The sequence below is a fragment of the Amblyraja radiata genome, chromosome 20, assembly GCF_010909765.2.
Source record: "Amblyraja radiata isolate CabotCenter1 chromosome 20, sAmbRad1.1.pri, whole genome shotgun sequence".
Taxonomy (NCBI): Eukaryota; Metazoa; Chordata; class Chondrichthyes; order Rajiformes; family Rajidae; genus Amblyraja; species Amblyraja radiata.
The window spans coordinates 32,366,995-32,389,928 of NC_045975.1; the positions used below are offsets into that span (position 1 = coordinate 32,366,995).

At 43.9% G+C, this 22,934-nt stretch overlaps 1 protein-coding gene across 3 annotated transcripts in view; it reads right to left on the bottom strand.

The window, feature by feature from the left end:
• The window catches only part of mdk (midkine), a 61,039-nt gene extending 40,609 nt beyond the window's left edge, over positions 1 to 20,430 (bottom strand). Inside the window, exons 1-2 of one of the 3 annotated variants that reach the window (XM_033039205.1) lie at positions 20,291 to 20,386; positions 2,440 to 2,503 (exon numbers count right to left, since the gene is read on the bottom strand). Coding sequence is in view for 1 of the 3 variants with exons in the window: in XM_033039203.1 (XP_032895094.1) it covers positions 20,110 to 20,252 (143 nt within the window). In the remaining 2 variants the exon portion in view is untranslated. The other 2 variants (XM_033039204.1, XM_033039203.1) reach the window with 2 other exon arrangements.
• Positions 20,431 to 22,934: the final 2,504 nt, after the last annotated feature.

Sequence of the window (22,934 nt, forward strand, 5' to 3'; positions counted from 1 at the left end):
CTTTCAGCCCACAATATCTGTGCTGACCACGACTCCAATCTTAACTCCATCTGCTGGCACCACATTGTATCCCACTATTCCCAGCCTGTCCGCATGTCTATTTCAATGCACTTTACAAGTTGCTATCATATCTGCATCAAACATTGCCACTGGCAGCGGGCTCTAGGCATTTACACTCTCTGTAAAAGAAAAAAAAACTTGCCTTAAAAAGTCACCTCACTCCTGTACTAACGAGTATTTAACATTTCCATGCTAGGAACAAGACTCTGACTATTTACTCTATCAATAACTCTTATCATTTTATATATTTCTATCAGAATACTCCTCAGCCTCCAACGCTCCAGTTAAAACAATCCAAGATTGTCCAATCTCTCTTCATATCTAATACACCAGAATCCAGGCCTCATCCTGCTGAAACTCTTCTACATTTACCTTTCGTAAGCGTTCACATGCTTCCTGTAATTGTGTGCAATTCTGGTTGCACACAGTACTCTCTTAACTGTGGCCCAACCAAAGTTTTATTCATCTGCAAATGGGTTCTACGGGCATTTGATCATTTTCACCATTGTGTAGGTGAATTATAGAATCTGGGGGAGATCGATGGGAATGTGGAAAGAATTAACTAGAAATGTAATGGAATTAGTGCTTTGACAGTCAGCTCTGCATGGAGTAAGTGAGCTGAAGGGCTTGTTCTAGTGGTGTAGGACTGTGAAATTTCCATTCTGTATGAGCTTACACTGAGTGATAGATGATAAATAGACTCCGTTATTGCAGGATTCATAACATGACCTTCACCTCACACCACATAAAACCTCTATGTTTATAACTGAGAAATGAAAATCATTGAAAGCAAGGCAAAATAAAGCACCAAATCTATTCAAATGTAACTTCTCCATTAAAACTTGTAACACATGGGATATTAATCTTCTGTACTTTAAGTTTCTGAATCAATTCTGGTGACCAAGAGATAGGAGTCATAGAGTGATACAGCGTGGAAACTAGCCCTTCGGCCCATCTTGCCCACACAGGCCAATATGTCCCAGCAACACTAGTCAAACCGGCCTGCGTTTGGTCCATATCCCTCCAAACCTGTCCTATCCATATACCTGTCATTAACTGTTTCTTAAATGTTGGGATAGTCCCATCCTCAACTACCTCCTTGTTCCATACACCCACCATCCTTTATGTGAAAAAGCTACTCCTCAGATTCCTATTAAATCTTTTCCCCTTCACCTTAAAATCACCTTATGATAATTGGTGTCAACTACTTTCTTTTGGCGCACAGTACACATTCCATAGAGTAACCCCATTCGCCAATACCCATTCACCCCTTTCTCATAAATTCACACAGATCCTACCATTCATACACAAGGGGCAACTCATCGTGACCAATTAACCTGCCAACGGGCATGTCTTTAAACGTGGAAGGAAACTGGATCACCCAGGGTAAACTCACAGTCAAAGTACGAATGTGCCAACTTCATGCAGACAGTGCCCAAGGCAAGGATTGAACCTAGGGCCCTGGAACTGCAAGGCAACAGCTCTATCAGTTGTGCCACTGTGCCAATCCAGTCAACACGATCATTGGTCCCACCTACCTTCCACCCTTAGCTCCCCCGCTCAGTCTAAGCATCCAGGGAGATACCAGAGCCACAGCCTGGCATTGCCACATCTTGCCAAGCAAACCTTCCATTGGCATTCACACGAGGGAGAAGTTAGATTTCATGTCTAAACACCCGCGCTGTGTTACTTCTGTCAACTCGATAAAGCAAATTTAAATTATGTTTAAATCAAGACTTCAAATACGGGTCCTGGTTAATCATTCATTGGGGGGAATCAAACAGAGAAAGAAACAGACTGTACATTAAGCAAAGTGCTTGGATTTCTAAAGCATCCTGCTGTCTCTGCTGGGAGACATTTGGTGGCCAATTGCTTCCAGTGATGTACAGAGCATCAAAAGCCAGAGAACAGGAATCAATGAATAATTGAATTCAGCCAAGAGAAAAACATGCATCTATTCTGAGAACCACCCGTTCCTCTTGCCCTGTGTCATTAACTCCCCACAGGGTCAGTGAGGCAGCTCGTGTCCAAACATTTATCTGCAGAATTATAACCAGTCAGCTGGGAATTCAGGCCTCATTGCTCTCACAGATCATGTGCTTGCATCAGGCTTAGATCGTCTGCTGGCAACACTTGGATCTTTCTTGGTTAAAACAAAAAATATATAGTCATAAGAAGAGTTGTACAGCAGAGAAACAGACCCTTTGGCCCACTGACACTGCCAACCATTTTGACCACCCACACCATTCATCTGTATTAAGACTATATCCTTCTGTCCCTTGCCCATTTAAGTGCCATGACTCTTAAACAGAGTGATCATATCTGATTCTCCACCTCCCCGGCTACATGTTCCAGATACAAATCATTGTCAAAACTTACCTCAAAGAGCCCTTTTGAAACTCCTTCCTTTCGCCTTAAAACTATGCCTCCTCGTTTTTGAGCCCTATACATATAGAAACGTTTCTGACTCATGATCGCATCTCTGTCTTCCATAAGTGTATAATCTTCCCACATGTCACCCCTCAGCCTCTTTCACTTCAGGTCCTGCCTATTTAATTCCTCCCCTAAACCAAAGTACTCCAAGCCAGGCAAATTCTGGTAAATCTCCGCATCAAAAAAAATAGAACTTATTTTGAATTTCAATTCCCTCATTCTTTAGGAACACAGTCGATGATAGCATTTGATTCAGGGCTGTAATTTCTACATGTAAAAAAAAAGGAACTGCAGATGCCGATCTGAAGTTGGGTACCGACTTGAAACGTCAACCATCCATTTGCTCCAGAGATGCTGCCTGACATGCAGTGACATTCCAGCATTTTAGAAACATAGAAACATAGAAAATAGGTGCAGGAGTAGGCCATTTGACCCTTCGAGCCAGCACCGCCATTCATTGTGATCATGGCTGATCGTCCCCAATCAATAACCCGTGCCTGCCTTCTCCCCATATCCCTTGATTCCACTAGCCCCTAGAGCTCTATCTAACTCTCTCTTAAATCCATCCAGTGACTTGGCCTCCACTGCCCTCTGTGGCAGGGAATTCCATAAATTCACAACTCTCTTGGTGAAAAGGTTTTTTCTCACCTCAGTCTTAAATGGCCTCCCCTTTATTCTAAGACTGTGGCCCCTGGTTCTGGACTCGCCCAACATTGGGAACATTTTGTAATTTAGACAACTACATTAACTAATAACATGTTTCTACTGGCATGTTTAAAAGTAATTTACATGCAGACAAAATGTTACGTTAAACAGCTCCAGAGACTGGAAGATATATTTGCCAGGGACAAAATATAGCCCACAACCATCCATTTAATACTGGGTATGTTTAAGTTACAGAGTGAAGTGGCAAAATACATTAATTACATGGGTTGCATTTTAAAGTCCAATTTACCAAGTTTGTTTACTTCACACAATAGTTCCCCTGTTACAGCAGGAATTGTAAAAGTTAACAGAAGGGAAAAGGGCTCATGATTCCTCTCTGAATATGTCAAGTCTTTGTTAGAAATTATAATTCACTCCCCACACCACAGCAAATATTTATTCCCTTCTCGCTCACTCTCTCTCTCTCTCTCCCTCCTTTGGTTTTCCAATTCAAATACACTCTTTGGAAAATCTGTTCACAAACCAACCACCTGCAGCGTACCTAATTCCTTGTTCAATTCAAACAGCCAAGCAGCAGTTTTAGTCCACAACTTTATTACATGTTGGCTCTCCTACCCAAGAAAACTCTGCTCAGGAAACACTGCATGATCAAAACAAATACTTTAATTACCCCTGAAGAAAGATTCCGACATAAAATACTACCTTTCCAGATGCTGCCCAAACCACTGTGGACTCCAGCACTTTTGACTTTAATTCTCCTCACAGTCGTCTCTACTCCAGTCTTTTGAGTGTTTAGTTTGTGTATATATGGGAGCCCTTGCCTAATCAGCAATGGACTATGTTGTTTAAGAAGGAACTGCAGATGCTGGAAAATCGAAGGTACACAAAAATGCTGGAGAAACTCAGCGGGTGCAGCAGCATCAATGGAGCAAAGGAGATAGGCAACGTTTCGGGCCGAAACCCTTCTTCAGACGCCCTTCAGAAGAAGGGTTTCGGCCCGAAACGTTGCCTATCTCCTTCGCTCCATAGATGCTGCTGCACCCGCTGAGTTTCTCCAGCATTTTTGTGTACCAATGGACTATGTTGAATGGGGTGTGGAGAAGATCAGTAGCCTTACATCGGGCCTTATGAGTTTAGGCTCCTTAGGAGGAACATCAGGGAATTTTGTATACATTCTAAAAGAGTTTGAAGAAGAGTCCCGGCCTGAAACATCATCTACCCATGTTCTCCAGGAATGCTGCTTAACGCACTAAATTATTCCAGCATTTTGTCTTCTCTCCGCATATCCTATTTTGTCAATGCCTTCCTCCTCTGCTGGGAAATGGATCAGTGGATGCTGAGCAAGGACATCCCCCCTGCAGCTGCCTCATTCCTCCTGCTCCTTTTGCTCGTGTTTCCTTCCAGGTTCTGCCTAGTGGCCCTCGGGCTCCAGATCTCCTTCAGCCTATCCTCTAGTGAGGCTCCACGATATGGCCTCCATGCCTTGGTGCAGATAATAAAACCCAATGCGTCAGAAGGAGACCAGCATGTTTGTATTGGTTTTCAGCAGCAGTGGGCAGTCATGGGAGGCAAAGGTTGCCCTTGTCCCCAATAATCAAGCTCACAGGACATTGGCAAGCAGTATGGGCTCCTTCACCATGAAATAGCCAGGTGTGTGTCTGGAAAACATGGCACTGACCACCCCGATATTCTTCTGGCGATCCACCACAGTTCACACATTGAACGAGAGAAAGCCTTTCACGCTGGTGAAAAGGTCGGGATTATTAATGGGAGCCTTTGTTCATAAGTTGTAGGAGCAGAATTGGGCCATTCAGCCCATCAAGTGTACTCTGCCATTCAATTGTGGCTGATCTATCTTTCCCTCTCAACCCCATTCTCCCCACAACCCCCAATGCATGTACTAATCAAGAATCTATCAATCTCCACCTTAAAAATATCCACTAACTTGGTGTCCACAACCTTCAGTGGCAAAGAATTCCACAGATTCACTTCACCTTCCTCTGACTAAATCCTCATCGCCTTTCTAAAAGTATGTTCTTTTATTCTGAGGCTATAGCATTAATGAGCTTCAATGAGCTTCCCTTCATCTGAACTCCAGCGAGTACAGTCCCAATGCCGTCAAACGCTCACCACCACCTATCCATGTTCTCCAGGAATGCTGCCCGACACACCTAGTGCAAAATCAAAACTGGATCACATATTACTGAAAATGGTCATGTTTAGAGGCAGGAGGGTCCATAATGAGATGGAGCACCTGCGAGGTTCAAGAGGTGGGTTACAGCGAGTGAGGGAAGTGAAGAAATACTAAATTTAGTACTTAATATCAGTTTTAAGGTAGAAAGAATGCATCACCTAGACCGTGAAACCAGAAGCATGTATTCGGCCCCAAACTAATAACACATTTATACAGCCTCAATGTTGGACTGTGCACAATGATTTTCAGACAAGGAATGCATTATATATCAGGCATTAAAACTATTGATGCCTTTTGTGGCAGACTCCACTCTACTTTTAACTGTAGGGTGAGATGAGACAGATGGAGAGGGAGAGAACAGGCCAGTATTTCACTAATTTTAAAGCAGTTTTCAGACTACACGCTCCAAATCTCAACTTCCAAAACCTTTCCACCCTCCCTGGAGCTCTGCCATGTTACCAATAAGCCTAGTCTCCTTGTCTTCATGGGTATTATAGTTAAATAAAGAAAAAAACTGTGAACAGGAAGAAACTTCTAATGAATGTCTAATAAATGTTTAATAAAACTAGCCACTCCTTTGGCCCAAGTCTACATCAATGGCCATTATATCATCCCATTTAATTCTCTCCATAGTCCCATCAACATCCCCCAAAATAGACAGTTCATTTTATTTTTTAAATCATCCATCCCTTTTAAAAATCAGTAACACGAGGGCAACTCTACCACTTGTGCATTTCCTGCCATGCAGAGAGAGGACAGCATGAAAACTGGCACTTTAACACATTGAGTCAATCTTAATCCTACGGCAATATAATTTTATTCTCCCTACATTCCCATCAACTCCACTGGATTTTCCCACATCTACACATCACGTGCAATTAAGAGAGCCCAGACGATGCACCAATCTGAAAGTTCCAGAGATGTGGGAAGAAACAAGGGCATACAGAGGAAACTCACACAGTCACGGCAAGAACATGTAATTTCCTTACATGCAGCACCAGGGGTCAGGATTGAACCCGGATCAGAAAGCTGTGGGGTAGCAACTCAATATACTGTGCCACTACGCTCCCCACTGATGCCTGTACTAAGGTGCCATCCCTTGGCATGACCTGCTGAATAACCCACTGTCTTGGATGTTCTATCACATACAGGTGTCAGGCATTGTGTGTGATCTGCCATCACTACAGCAAGTGGGGGTTGGAGACAGGGGATGAAGCAGTGGTGAGGAATGGATCATGGATATCAGGGAAAGGGTTACCAGTGGGTGTGAGGGGATCAATACCTGGGAAGAATTTTAGAGAGCGGATTGGCATGGGTGGCATTGAGAAGATATCAGCATCAAAGTGAAGGGGAGGTGGAAAGAAAGCTCTAATGGAGAAAGATAAAGAAGGCACCTACCTGGAGAAAGATGGACTTCCAGGATGCTCCCGCAGCTGCCCAGGCATGCTCCGCCCTTTAACATACGTCGAAGCAGGTCTTGTCCTGCTGACCACGGCTTGCGCTATACCTCACGGTTCTCAAGTGCATGTTAGAACTTTATACTTGTGAGGATATACCATGTGACAGCAATACACATGTCTAGAAGACGGTGTGTCTGGTGCGCAGATGTGTCGTTAACAATATCAGTGTGTGGTTTTCAGAAAATGACCTCTAAACACAAAGCTTTGGTCAACCCAAAATGAGACCGGTTCTGATCTGAGCTCCTTCATCATCCTGTGCATCTACTCATTCACCTCACCTGATGAAAATCTCCAATTGTGGTTTCAAAAACCCAACTGACCCACATGAAGAGGGGTCGAGACTTTTGATTATTCTTGGGTTGCAAAATGCTTCCTGAGATCCCTCTCATAATGTCCAGACTCCATTTATAAAGATATTCCCTCCTTGATTCACCCATTGGAGGCCATGAAGAAACAGGAGCATACAGAAGAAACCCACCTCTGTATTGATCCCATGGAAAAAAACAGCAATGGTCACATCTTCAATATTTGGACATATTTTACTTAGACGCCTCGTCTCAGTAAGTTGGAAAAAGCTTCCTCACTTTAGTTTACTCTTTACTTTGGAGATAATACGGGGAAACAGGCCCATCTCGCCCCACCGAGTCCGTGCCGACCAGCAGTCACCCCGCACACCTGCACTATGTTACACACTAGGGACAAATTACAATTTTATCTAAGCCAATTAACCTACAAACCTGGATGTCTCTGGAGTGTGGGAGGAAACCAGAGCAGCCAGAGAAAGCCCACGTGGTCGCAGGGAGAACGTTCAAACTCCGTTCAGACAGCACCAGTAATCATGTATTGCCTTTCCACAGACTGGTTAGCACGCAATAAAGGCTTTTCACTGTACCTCGGTACATGTGACAATAAACCAAACTGAGCTAAACCCTCAGTCAGGATCGGACCCAGGTCTCTGGCGTTGATTATATTTAAGCAAATGCATGTTGTAGCCCAACAGTGGCAAAGGACTGCCAGGCCAGTACATTTTCCCAGCTTGCATTTAACATTGCTGGAATAAAGATAAATCAGATAATGTTTCCCCTCTTTCCCCCCACAAAATCTTCAGGGCAACCTTTGAATCCTCAGCACCAACAATCGAAATGGAAAGATATTGATATAGTAGCTTTAACACCAATGCATCAGACTCCTCCAACATCTTGTGCAGATGGTAGCTCCGAGCTAGGGAATTACCTCAAATCTCCAGACCTCCTAGGGAAGGCTTTATTAACATGTCTGCTGAAATTGACCTTGTATGTATGAAACCTTCGGAAAGGTGAATTTATTAATTCCTACTACCTTAAATCTAGTTGGGCAGCATGGTGGCACAGTGGCAGAGTTGCTGCCTTACAACGCCAGGAACCCAGGATCGATCCTGACGGGTGCTTGTCAGTACGGAGTTTGTAAGTTATCCCCGTGACCTGCGTGGGTTTTCTCTAAGATCCTCCCACACTCCAAAGATGTACAGGATGTGACAATAAACCGTTCACAGCTTAAGGATAAGGGGGAAATCCTTTAAAACCGAGATGAGAAGAACTTTTTTCACACAGAGAGTGGTGAATCTCTGGAACTCCCTGCCACAGAGGGTAGTCGAGGCCAGTTCATTGGCTATATTTAAGAGGGAGTTAGATGTGGCCCTTGTGGCTAAGGGGATCAGAGGGTATGGAGAGAAGGCAGGTACGGGATACCGAGTTGGATGATCAGCCATGATCATATTGAATGGCGGTGCAGGCTCGAAGGGCCGAATGGCCTACTCCTGCACCTAATTTCTATGTTTCTATGTTTCTATGTAGGATGGTAGGTTAATTGGCTTGGTATAAATGAAAAATTGTCCTGAGTGTGTAGGATAGTGTTGATGCGTGGGGAGTGCGGGTTGGCGCGGACCTGGTGGGCCAGAGAGCCTGTTTCCACACTCTGAACTAAAATAAAGGTAAGTATGTACACATATTCTGTGTCCGTCTTTTTACAATCACCTCTAAGATGCATGAAATCATCTCACACACTCCTTGGCAGACAAGCATTTCCTTACAGAATGGTACAATTATCCCTCTCCCATAGAGAGAGATCCATACTTTTCACAAGAACAACACTGATTGAGTGACATATTCCTGGCCCACCCCACCATTAACAGCATGGACATGGTAGCAAAGTGCTTACGTTCCAGGACTGGGTTAGAACTTTCCTGATGCATATACAACAGCAAACTCAATCCTACTGTTGCAGTTTCAGAATTTAGGGGCGCACAGTGGCATAGCGGTAGAGCTACTGCCTTACAGCGCCAGAGAGCCTGGTTCGATCCTGACTACGGGTGCTTGTCTGTACGGAGTTTGTACGTTCTCCCCGTGGGTTTTCTGCAAGATCTTCGGTTCCCCCCCCACCCCCACACCACAAAGACGTACAGGTTTGTAGGTCAATTGGATTGGTATAATTGTAAAATTGTCCCTAGTGTGTGTAGGATAGTGTTAATGTGCGGGGACCGCTGGTCGGCGCGGATTCGGTGTGCTGAAGGGTCTGTTTCCGCGCTGCATCTCTAAACTAAACTTTAGCTTGTGTTTCCAATAAAACGCAGTAATGAAAAGAAACACTGCCCGTATAGATAGTTCTTGAGACAAATTGTTAAAACACCCAATGATATTACTGAATAAATCTTCCATCCTTATTGATTGTGGCTAATATATTATTCTGGTCCTACATTCCTACTGGTTGACCCTTCAGTGATTCCTGTGTGGGTCAAGCATGTAAAAGGCAAACTATAAAATCAACCTTCAAATGATTTTGTAAAAAATATGCACTTGAGTCACCCACATGTTATAGCAGTATTTTAATTTCCCCAAAAGAAAGGAAGTTCTTTCACCAAAACCCCTTTACCTTGTATGCTACCTCACGAGGCTGGAACTTTATGCCCATAGCTAATTACCCTTGAGAAGACAATAATGAACCCCCCCCCTTCAATCATTGTGGTTCTTTTGGTGAAAGCTCTCCCACCATGCAGTTGGACTGGGAGTTCCAGCCTTCAGTCCCGGTGAAGATAAAGGAATTCAATTGCAACGTAATGAGAAATTTGGTTTAAAAAAAATAAAATAAAATCAGCCAGGATGTCAAGGACATTTTATTTAATTTCACAGCCAAATGACTAAAGGTCAACGGTCAAACCACGTGACTTCCCAGAAGACAAAAATAATGTCCCTTTCGTTGTGGGCTCCACTCTTGATCACAGAATGAAAGCTTCAGAGATCACAATGCTGATCACTGCAGGACAAACAAACGCCTCACAACTGTAACAAAGTTAAATAGTTTCAAGAATTAGATGGAGACGCTGTGCGGCAGCAATTAAACAGATTTGGGAGGATCTTTTTTGGTATTAGTGATTAACATAGCCTTACTTCAAGGTAATGGTGTATTCTGCCACATGTTATAAACTGACAATTGTTAACATCTGCATCTCCCAAACACCCAGCTGGAAGAAAAGACAAAAAGAAGAAAAAAAAGAAGAAAAATCAAAAAAAAAAAAAAATCAAAAAAAAAAATCACATCTAGCCTAACACTGACCCCTTTTTTTAAACTTTTAAGTATTAAAAAACCAACTCTCTTCTCACTCAACTCCTTGGGATTAACCTGTCTGATGTGGGAGAGATTCCATATGGAGTAAGCAGACACGTTTCTGTTACACACCAGTGTCTCTAGAGAGTTGGTGGGGGTCGGAGGGGAAAGAAAAAATTGGATACATAGAAGCCCAAGACCCATTAAAAAGACACTTTATATAACCAAAAATCTCTCAACAAAACACATTCATCATGTCATTTTCACGCTTTCCTTGCTTGGCAGCTGAAAACTAAATTAAACAAAAAAAAAAAGCAAGATTCAAAACTATTCGAGTCACAATCCTTTAGCCCCATCTGATGCATCTGGTAAATGGGAATCTAAAAGTGTTCAATTGGGCTTCTGATCAGTAACCACAAAGTGACTAATATTGTTGGGCAAATGATCCCAATATACTTTTTGAAACGTAATCTGCACAGTGGTCTTCAACCCTTTCCCCCCAGATTGATGACAATAAAGGACAAAAGGAACGTGTGAACTGTTTTTCTTATTTCAGACAGCAGTTTACTTCCTTCCTTAAAGAATAACTGGCAAATAAATTAAAAGCAAAACACTAAGTGCCAGAATAATTCAGAGGGTCAGGCAGCACCTCTGGAGAAAAGGTATAGGCGATGTTTCGGATTGGGACCTTTCTTCAGACTGATTGTAGCAGCGGAAAGAAAGCTGGAAGAGAGATGTGGGGACAGGATAAAGTTTAGTGAGGTGGAGTCACAAAGTGCTGGAGTAACTCAGTGTGTCAGGCAGCATCTCTGGAGAACTGCCTTTTAGGTGACGTTTCGGGTCGGTCTCCTTCTTCAGACTGGGTCCTGACCCGAAATGTCACCTATCCATGTTGTCCAGAGATGCTGCCTGATCTGCTGAGTTATTCCAGCACTGGGTGGAGTAACTGACAAAGGCGAGAGGTGAAAAGGAGGCAAAATGAAGGAAATTAGTGAATGTAAATTCAGAGAGAGGGATATAGATGAAAGGAGAGGGGGGGGGGGGGCGGGAAGGTAGATAAGTGTGTGCTTATAGGGGTTTGGCACAGGAAAGGGAGATGAGGATGGGAGGTGGGGGGGGGGGGGGGGGGGGGTGTTACTTAAAATTGGAGATTAAACACCCTAAGCGCATCTGCCTGTATGGTGATGAACCCACAAGGTGAAAATGTCATCCGCAGGTTGTCCACAACTTGTATTGCCCAACGATAGGGCAAGTAAAAATCCCCTCTGCAGCTTGCCACTGTCCTTCATAGTGGCCAATTTTGTTCCAAATTTTAAAAACCAGAAGAAATCTAAAGAAGGGTCCCAACCTGAAATGTCACCTATCCCTGTCCTCCAGAGATGCTGCTGACCCAGCACTTCATGTTTCTTACTCAAAATTCCAGCATTTGCAATTCCTTGTTTCTCTGTTTAAAATCCTAACAGCTTTCTTAACCTAAATAACAGTCACTTCTGGAGTCAGCATGGTGGCACAGTGGGGCAGCAGTAGCGTTGTTGCCAGACCCGGGTTTGATAGTGTCTACGGTACACTCTCTGTGACCCGAGTGGGCTTTCTCCAGGTGCTCTGGTTTCCTCCCACATTCAAAAGACCTGCAGGTTTGTAGGTTAATTGACCTGTAAATTGTCCCTAGTGTGTCAGATAGTGCTAGTGTATGGGGTGATAGCTGGTCAGACACGACTCAGTGGATCGATGAGCCCGTTTCCACGCTGTACCTCTAAAGTAAAGTACTAAACTAAACCCAAGTACAATGGAAGCTTTACCGGTCCACTGCTGAAGTGCCACATTTTAACAGAAAGCCAAAATGAATTTCAGTTGATATATATTTATTAAAGAAATGGTTGGAAATGGACTGTACCACCAATTAAGTGATTGTTGCATTTAAGAGCAAACAAAGATCACACATGAGGCAGGGCGCAGAGTGGATCTGTAAAATGGAGACACAAGAGTCTGCAGATGCTAGAATCCAGAGCAACAAACAATTTGCTGGAGGATCTCAGCAGGTTCAGCCACAACTGAGTGGAAAGGAATGGTTGATGTTTCAGGTCGAAAAGGCTAGATGGAGTAAAGTGAGAGAAGGCACAAAGTCAGCAGGGAAGCTTGGGGCCAAATGGCTGGATTCTCTGGTGTAAACAATGTAGCCATTTGAAATGCGTTGTGAGATAACACACTCAACCTCAACTGTTTGCTTCTGCTGGTGGGAGAAGTTATCTGCAAATGAGTTCTACTGATCTGAAGTGTTAAATGGTCAAAATTCATGGTTAGGGACAGCACGTTACTGAAGTGGTTAAAAGAGAGTGAAACGCATGAGTTGATGCCACCCACCTTCCACTCGATGACATTTCAAGCAGCCACAGTTCAAAAGTTTCAAGTCAATAGAGGCTGCATTTACTTAGCACTCCTGATTCTAGCACTTCTGGAAATTGAGTTTAGTTTATTGCCACATATACCGAGGTACAGGGAAAAGCTTTTGTTGCCTGCTAACCAGTCAGCGTAACGACAATCCACGATTGCAATTGAGCCATCCACATTGTACAGATACATGATCAAGGGAATAACGCAAAGAATGTTTAGTGCAAGATAAAGTCCAGTAAAGTCCGATCAAAGATAGTCCAAGTCTCTCGACTGAGAGAGATAGTAACTTAAGACTTGCTCTCTAGTTGTTGGCAGGAAGGTTCAGTTGCCGGATAATAGCTGGGCAGAAACTGTCCCTTAACCTGAAGGTACACAAAATTGCTGGGGAAACTCAGCGGGTGCAGCAGCATCTATGGAGCGAAGGAAATAGGCGACGTTTCGGGCCGAAACCCTTCTTCAGACTGATGGTGTGTGTTTTCACAGTTTTATACCTTTTGGCCAATGGGAGAGGGGAGAAGAGCTAGGATTAGGGTTGAAACAAAAAGTAAAACTAACTCCCCTGGGAGAATTATCGATCCTTGCTGGGAAAATCGAATTGCTCTTTAGAAAAGGATTAGAGCCTGTGCGACTCGTCAGATCGAAGAGCAGCACGAGGTTTCCAAACGGAAAGCCTGATCGGATTATATTCATCGGCTCCCAAACAAAAAGTTTCATTCAAAAAGCAGCTGCAAGATTTTAGAGATGTAATTTTGATTAAAATAAAGACTTTATTTAATTCGATTTTCCCAGCAAGGATCGATAATTCTCCCAGGGGAGTTAGTTTTACTTTTTGTTTTAAAGTAAAAGCAACCCCCGCGGTGCCAGTGATGTCAATGCCAACCTTTCAACCCTAATCCTAGCTCATGGATTGAAAGCACTTTGGTTCCTGGACAGATGTAAACAAAGAGGCTTACAGACCAGCAATGTGAAAGTGCCAGTGCTGAGGAGGACAGAATTTTAAAGGGGACACAGTCAGCTGGGAAAACTCTAGCGAGGCAGCTTGCCAGTACATACATACTGAGACATGCACTCTCACAATAGAATGGATCATAGAGTGAAGAATCATAGGAACGAAGGATCATTGAATCACAATAGAATAAAGAATAGAAATGTCTAATCAGTCATTTACAAAATATACCACAAACGGTTATGACACTGACATTTCTACATGAGGATCAAGCCTAATTTGGATTATCCAAAGGGCTGGGGTAGACCCAGAAAACTCCATGTCTGCAACATTCTTTCTCACGGAACTTACTATTAGAGTGGGATGACACACTGCAGAGGCACTCAGTTTCCATTATCGAGGAGACTCGCCAAATTGATTGCAACTGCACAATTTTACGAAAGAAGCAGAAATGAAGTCAAAGTTTATCCAAGACTGAGGACGTTGAGTGGTCTATGCGATCTCCAACTGGGTTGCTGTTGGATGCCATTCCAGTGCAAGCAAGACACACAGAGATACTCTCGACCAAGTTGAGAAAATCATTTTTTACACAGAGAGTGGTAAATCTGTGGAATTCTCTGACACAGAAGGTAGTTGAGGCCAGTTCATTGGCTATATTTAAGAGGGAGTTAGATGTGGCCCTTGTGGCTAAAGGGATTAGGGGGTATGGAGAGAAGGCAGGGATGGGATACTGAGTTGGATGATCAGCCACGATCATATCGAATGGTGGTGCAGGCTCGAAGGGCCGAATGGCCTACTCCTGCACCTATTTTCTATGTTAACACTTCTTGCTCCATACACCAGTCAAGAGGACACCTTCACATGGCATTTTACACTGCCGTCTTTTCTTCCCTTGATGGAATGAGGCAACTTTCAATCCAAAAATACTCCCAACAGAGTTAAATCTCTACTGCCATGTTAAACACACCTGCACCAAGTGACCTGGAGAGGACAGTAGCCGTATTTCCCACCCCAGTGCACCTTCTCAGAAAATATGAGCCAAGGGCTCGAGGCCAAGGCATGACTAAGACGGGAAGATAGAGCGTTTTACAAGGGAGGTCTCACGCCGTAGCAATTGGCTGGGTCCAGACTGCAAACACAAACCCCCAAATATCTACATAATCACAGCAAAGAAGCTTAGAATGGAGATCAGTTGCAAAAGTACAGACAAACTCAGTACAGCTCTGCACAGGAAGGCAGCATATTAGTTTAGTTTAGCTTTGTTATATTATTGACACGTATACTGTACAGTGAAAAGCTTTTTATGTTGCATGCTACCCAGTCATGCAATAAAACTATCTATGATTACAATCAAGCCGTTCAGTGTACAAATACAGGATAATGGTATAATGTTGAGTGCAAGATCAAGTCCAGTAAAAATGATTAAAGACAGTGGGGTAGATGGGACGTTCTCTAGTTGACGAGACAGTGGATTGATAGCAGCTGGGAAATTTGGAGCAGAGTGTCTACCCAACCATCGGTGGGCTAACCTTTGACCTGCTCCCTCACTGAGTGAAAGATTTTCAGCCCTTTTGAGGAAGGGGTTCTATAAATTGCATTACCACAACCTGCAGACAGATACGAGTTTCCAATGCAGGAGGGATGTTAATTGCAATTCCTCCATTATTGGCTGTGCAGCCAGAGGGAGAAGCTCAACGTTCTCCATGCTCATTCTGCATGTTCTCACGCATTGCCCAAACGGAAAAGAAGAGTCTATGGCCTACTCACACTGTGTTTTTGATTTTCTGTTTTTGGATTGAATTCTGTTTTTAATTTGTGTCTCTGTGATGTCTTTATTACTTGTTATATTCCGATTATATGTTATTCCGATTACTATGTAAGGTGTCCTTGAGATGTCTGAAAGGCGCCCACTAAATAAAATGTATTATTATTATTATTACTCATGAGTCTGCCCCCAGCAATCAATCAGCTAATAGTCACAAAATGCTGGAGTAACTCGCCGGCACAGGCAGGAGAGAAGGAAAGGGTGACGTTTCAGATTGAGACCCTTCGTCAGACTGATGTCAGAGGTAGAGGGAGATCATAGATTAGGAAACATAAGGTGTGAAAATAGAACAAAGGGTATGGCAATACAAGGAAAATGTAGAATAGATCATTGTTAGCTGGGAGAAGTTAACAGCAAAGCAAACAGAGATAAAATGTCAGAGACAGTAAGACTGGTTGGAGGGGGAGGGATAGAGAGAGAGGGAAAGCAAAAATTACTTGGAGTTAGAGAAGTCAATGTTCATACCCAAGTGAAATATCAGTCAGGGGAGTTGTGGAGAGCAGGAATTCATTCGTGCTTAACAATTCAAGATTGCAGTTTCGAGGGTTTAAAAAACCCCACTGAATAACCATTATGAGGAAGAGGGTAGAATTTGCCAAATTACATTCTATCCTACTGTATCTACAATAAGTTGGATAATTATCTCCCAATTTAAGAGTTGGAAACATTTCTCAATCCCGAGTACCTTGTTTAGCCATTCATACAACTAGACAGGCTTCAAAACAGGAAGCAGGTCCTAGATATCAGGACGATTACCATTAACGGATGATAAAATAATTTCTTATTGTTGTTCTTTCCACACATCTGAGAGGGAAAAAATATCCCCACTTCCATACCCCAAATAACAAAGCTCTCAATTGCAAATCTCGGGAAATACAAATGGAAGCCCGTCTCGTTGAAAAATTGCAAGGGTGGATGTAACAGAGGCATATCCCCAACCTACAAATCAGAAAATAATTAGTTTGTTTTTTGCACCAAATAATTTCATCTGATGCTCACCAGGGGAAGTAATGGATACTCAACAGAGTTTCATGGCGACACAGTTTTATTTTCCCTTAAGAGTACTTTGACATAGAGCAGTTCCCAGTTACTGCACAATACAGGAAGCAACAAAATATATTCTGAAATAAATGCCATCCGCGAGCAAGGTCATCTTCACTGCTTGGCTCCCAACACCTCATTATGGAGAGGCTCTCCTCAACAGCACAAGTTACACTACCAACCTATTAGACTGAAACTGCAACAGTGCTGTAAACTGCTGGAAAGCAAGTTAAACAAAACACATTCTGTCTGCATTGCAAGGAACACTTGGGCTATGCGAACGAAGGGTTTAGAGTTACATTGAGTGGGGAGGGGGGAGGTGAGAGAGTGAGAAGAACAGTTTTGCTGGCTGGCAGACTCTTTGATGCAAATGATGCAGTTGGTTCTGCTTCAATCCAGTTCCAACTTGCATTTCCGACAAGCACGGAGTTAGCTGCCCAGCACTTTCTCAAACAAACTAAAGCAGCTAGCAAAAGTTAATTATTCTGCAGTTTTCCCCCAACTTGAGAAATACAAAACATCAACGTTTTACGAGGATTTGCAAGGTACTGCGAAAGCATTCCAAATACCAATTGATTTGATGTTCGCAATTTGCATGAGTGTTAGAAATTGAGCAAATATGAAAGAGGATTTAGGATTTCTGAGAGCTATTTTTGCAGTTATCTCTGTTTAACAGCATGCTCCCAATTACAACCATGCCTACGTAAGGTCAAGGATCCCCACTGAGGTAAAAAAAACACAAGGTGTCAAACTCTGCCTCATCAGACGCCTCCAAATGACCCGAATCCAATTCTGTGAGCAATTTTGTCCACCCCCTCAGTTGAACCTGGGGAGAAAATGTAAATCAACGGTTTAAAACGTTCCTCAGTCTTTAATTAACCACAGGTCCATGAGTTTAATTTGACAGAAAGTGTTACTTTAAAGCAGGCTGTTCAGAATTACTCACCAAATTAATTGTGATATCCACAGACTTTATTACTGTTTACTTGCCTTTTGTTCAAAGACCGTAACTTAACTTTACAGCTTGCACTTTAAAAAAAAAAGTGATGGTTTCTCAAACACAGTGGGAGATTTTCTATGAAGTTAAAACAAAGCTAGAATTCTCTCAATTGCCTTCCTCAACAGTAGGAAAAAAAACTCGCAATGGGACATAATTAAAATCTGCTTTACACAGTATCTGGGCTCCATTGGCTGTGAATTGATCTGGATATCCTGAGATCATGAAGAGTGCTGTCTAAAATACCAAATGCTTCCTATTCCCTAATCATGCCCCAGTTCCATCTGGCTGCAGAGAGCCACAGCTATAGTTTAAATGGTGTATTCCTAAATTAAAAATTGCTCCAATCTTCAGCTTTCCACAACACAGTCTTCCCTTGACGACTCCACCAAGAAGCGTTCACGACAGGTCACTGATGTGCCCAGTGGTCGCAGCTCAGTGCTGGGGGGTAGGACCATTCTGTTCATCCATGAGGCTGCATTGGGAGAGACTACTGCTCACCACCCACTAGTGCTCACTCAAGACTTTAATGCACCCAGTGTGTTCTGGAAAGATGATCATTGGGCAACAGTGAATTGCCACTGACACTACTACTCCTAGCCCAAGTTGGGGGTGGAGGACAAACCAATTTCTACTGTTGGAAGGAAGATAATTGGCAAGAACGATTTTTTTTAGCTTAAAATAGACACATAAAAGCTGGAGTAACTCTGGAGAGAAGGAGTTGGGTATTCAGCTTGTTCTTTTCTCAAAGTAGTTTCACACCTTTGATTGTTTTATCATTTGCAAACTGGAGACAGTTTTGACATAGGAATGTTCAGAAGGCAAAATTACACAGGGTGGTGCTAAAACTAACAATGGGAGCACATTAACTGAGATGGGGAGGGTTGAATATTTTTCTCCAAGTAGTGCCATGGGATGGCATCACTTTCAGTCAGCGATTGAGGTAACTTTCTTAATCTAAACCAACAGCATCACAGGCATCCATTTGAGTGAAACTAATGCCCAGCATTTACAGAAACACACTCTCTCTATATTTCCTAACGTTTCTTGGTTAGTTGTCTCCCAATTTCTCAATAATCCCAAATCCCAGTACCGCACTCAAGGCTGTTTATAATCAAGGTGCGGGACATTCCCCTCTGGTCAAACTCATCTCTCAATCCCTCAAATCTCCCCTCCCCTCCAATTTGTCATACTTTCCTAATCTTTCCCGTCTCCCCTCCCTACTCGATTTCCAACTCTCCAGTAATTCCCTTTCGCCGTTAAGACCCCAATCCATCGATCTTATCTCGCCCCGCCATTTGTTCTGCCCTATCCCTCCCGAATAATCAGCTTTGGGTTAGAAGACCACCGGGCTCTGGGTTAGACCACCGGGCAGGGTTTGGGGGAGAGGACGGCGTTCAGCTCCTTGGTTGGCGGGAGTCTATCCCCAATAACACCGTAGACAACTTCAACCCAATTGTCCTCCTCACCGCGTCCCGGGGAAGGTAGGCGTCTAAAGTTCCCTTCATTCACGCCAGCCAACCCACGGGCTTCTGTAGCCCGAAGAAAATAGATTGCAAAGAAATTACAACAAGTGTCCGGGACGGGAGCGGGATAGGACCGTGCTGTACTCATTCCACCACCTGCATCGCCCCTTGTTATTGACCCTAAAACTCCCAGCCATCCCCCACACCCCCCTAACGTCTCCATAAACCTTTCCCTATTTCATCTTCCCACTCTCCATTCAACCCGTTCATATCTTCTCATCCCCCAAACTGGATTCTTTCATCCCACGATCTCGACCCCCCCCCCCCCCCCCCCCGCTCCCCACCTAATATCCCGCAGACATTTCCCTCCCACAAATTCCCTTGTGACGCTGAAACATCCTCCCGTTGATCGCCCCGGGACCCCACTTTTTTTCCTCAGCCCATTCCTCCAAGTTGAATCATTGCGCCCAATGTCCCAATACTCAAGAGTCGGGACTTTGTGCAAGTCTGCAAAAGGGTCCAGACCCGAAACGTCCCCTATCGATTCCTTACCCAGTTGCTGCCTGACCAGCTGAGTTCCTCCCAACACTTTTGTGGCTTGCTCAATAATCCAACCTCTGCACAGTCTCCTTTGCCCCAACACTTACCCCGTGTTCCCCTCTGCAACCGCCCGACCACCACCCCACTAACAGAGACAACCCCATCAATCTCCGCTCGCCACTTGCACCATCCCCACTGCCCGTCTCAAAGACCCCGACACCAAGTCCACCACCAGTGCCCAGATACTTCGCAACTCTTCATAAACTCTCTAATAAGATTACGCACACCGGAGCCGCGAAAACCAAAAACAAAAGCTCCTCCACCAGTCACGTCCAGCACTTGTTACCTCACCGATCTTCCACCCTTCCCACAGGAATTCCTTGGGGGGTGAAAAAAAAGGGGAACGATGCATTGCCCAAAGGTCCCTTGTCAGAGAGAGAGAACTTTCTCATCCCTTCCCAGATTCCCATTCAAATGTCCAACCCCAGGAAGATCTTAACCATCATATTACCCTCCATCAGCAACAGCGTGCTCCTCAATGCTAAACTTGCCCAGTGCCGACTCGCACCCCCACACAATGTAATCTCTCTCTTCCCACCACCCACCACCACTCAGAGACTCCTTCAGCTTTCTCTTTATGAGATAGAGATTCATTTATTTCACACACACACAGCGCCCGAATGCTGACTTACTTTGTAGGATAATGTGTTGCCTTGTCTCAGCTCAGACTCCCGGTGCTCGTCTCTGCCTCTTCACTCCCTCTAAGTCTTTTGAAACTAGTTGGAGCTGGAAAAAACATTTACATTGCCCCTACAGCGACGTCACGCTCACGTGATAGAAACTTACCTTTCAAAACAACGGGATGAAAAGTGTTAACTTTTGATTTAAAAAATCTTTGCGAGTAACTAATTGCACAAAGCAATCCCTTTGTTCTCGGCCACCTTGCATCCCTTGATATTCTGACCGCTGCACCGATCGATATTGCCATTTACCAGATTCGGTTTATTTTTTCTTTCCCTCAGTGTAAGATAAGGACAATTACCAACCATTACCAGAGGGGGTAAGTGACCCGAGAGTCGCCTTTGGTCAGTGAGCGCGTTTCAGATACTTTGGCGTTCGGCGGCAAGGTTGTTTCTGAGTAACAAGGCGGGCACCATTGGATTATCGCCTGGATTCAGCTGGAAGGATTTAGCTTACCGTACAAGGTGACCCTGCAGCACAATGCATACCCCAAAGGAGTAGCAGTCGGTCCCATAAAACTTGCTCTGCCTTTCCACAGTCTCAGCTCCCCTTTTGTGCAAGTTCCTTGTAGCCCTCAATATCCCAATCTTTCGTCTACTTTATCTTTAAATACTTAGAATTATCTTTTCTCCACAACCCTCCAGGTTTCCAGACATTTGCCAGCCTCTGTGAGAAGTTTCTACACGCATCAGTTTTAACTGACCATTCTCTAAGTTTAGAACTATCTTCCTCCCGTGCAAAGTTCTCCAATGAGTAAAAAACACCTCAACATCTAACACATCGTGGTCCTTCAGTGTCTTGCATGTTTCAGTAGCAATTGCCCTCAGTCTTTTAAACTCCATTTAGATTTAATTTCTTCATGATGGGACAACCCTCTCTGTATTTCTTGGAGATGCAGTTTGCATGATTGGCCACTAATCCGAGACCCCATTTTCCTTGCCCTCCAGACCAATGGGAAAGGTCACACAACCCTTCAGATAGAGGCAAATGATTGCATCTTCATCCAAATAAGTAGTGTTCCTACCAGTTTCCTGGCCAATGTTTGTCCTTCAATGCCATCACCAAATCAGCTTTTTGTATTGGCTGCTAGATGTTTGGGAACATCATGAGGCCACAGTCCTCCAATTTGACGACCTTGCAAAGATCATCCACTCATTTATCTCCTCCCGCCTTGATTACTGCAACACCCTTTACACTGGCATCAGCCAATCATCCCTGTCCTGCCTGCAATTGGTCCAAAACGTGGCAGCGAGACTTCTGACGGGCACCCGAAAAAGGTACCACATCACCCCGATTCTGGCTTCTCTCCACTGGCTCCAAGTGCGGTTCAGAATCAATTTCAAGCTCTTCCTTTATGTTTACAAAGCAGGCTGGCCCCCACCTACATCATAAATCTGCTAACCCACCCATTCCTCCTCCAGGTCCCTGGGGTCGGCCGACTTGGGGTTACTGACCATCCCGCGGTCCAGGTATAAGCTCAGGGGCGACCGTGCTTTTGCGGTTGCAGCACCTAAACTGTGGAACAGCATCCCTCTTCCCATCAGAACTGCCCCCTCAACTCTTTTAAGTCTAGACTTAAAACTTACTTCTACTCACAAGTGTTTCTTGAGGTCCTCTGAGGGAGCACTGTATGTAATTATGTATGTATTGTTAGATCTATGTACCACTGTATGTAGCACGTTAGAACCTGCACTAATGTAAAGCACTTTGGTCAACGAGAGTTGTTTTTAAATGTGCTATAGAAATAAAATTGACTTGACTTGATAACAATGCAAGGTTGCTCCTTTCTCTGCTGGAGGAGAGAGTAAAATAGTGCAGCACAGTGGTGCAGCGGTAGAGTTGCTCCCTTACAGTGCAAGAGACCCGGGTTCGATCCTGATTAGAGGTGCTGTCTGTACGGAGTTTGCCTGTTTTCCCTGTGACTGCGTGGGTTTTCTCCAGGTGCTCCGGTTTCTGCCCACACTCCAAAGATGTGTGGGCTTGTAGGTTAATTGGCCTCTGCAAATTGTCCCTGGTGTGTAGGAAAGAAATAGTGTACGGGTGATCATCGGTTGGTGTGAACGTTGTGTGCCAAAGGGCCTGCTTCCAAGTTGTAGCTCTAAACTAAACTAAACTTGGATGAGCTGTGCCACGATTACTAGTTTTGCTGGAATGCAGGGTGCTTGTACTTCCTTTTAAGATGGGACATTGCAGGCTTGGTTTATGTCTGAAACAAGTTTCATTTTATTCTGTTGAGATACATTTCCATTACATCCGTGTTGCGTGTTCTATCTGTTACTTGATCCCACATTTACTGCTTTTTGAGCATTTAAAAGCAGGGTGACCCAATGATGCAGTTGGTAGAGCAGTTGCCCCACAGCACCAGAGACCTTTGTTTGATCCTGATCTCGGGTGCTGCCTGTGTGGAGTTTACACATAGGTTACTACTGTGACTACATGGGTTACTCCAGGTGCTCAGGTTTTCTCCCACATCCCAAAGACATTTAAGTTTGTAGGTTAATTGGCTTTTTTTTTAAATTGCCCCTAATGTGTCAGGAGTGGATTAGAAAGTGTGATAACATAGAACTAGTATGAATAGGTGATCAATGGTCAGTG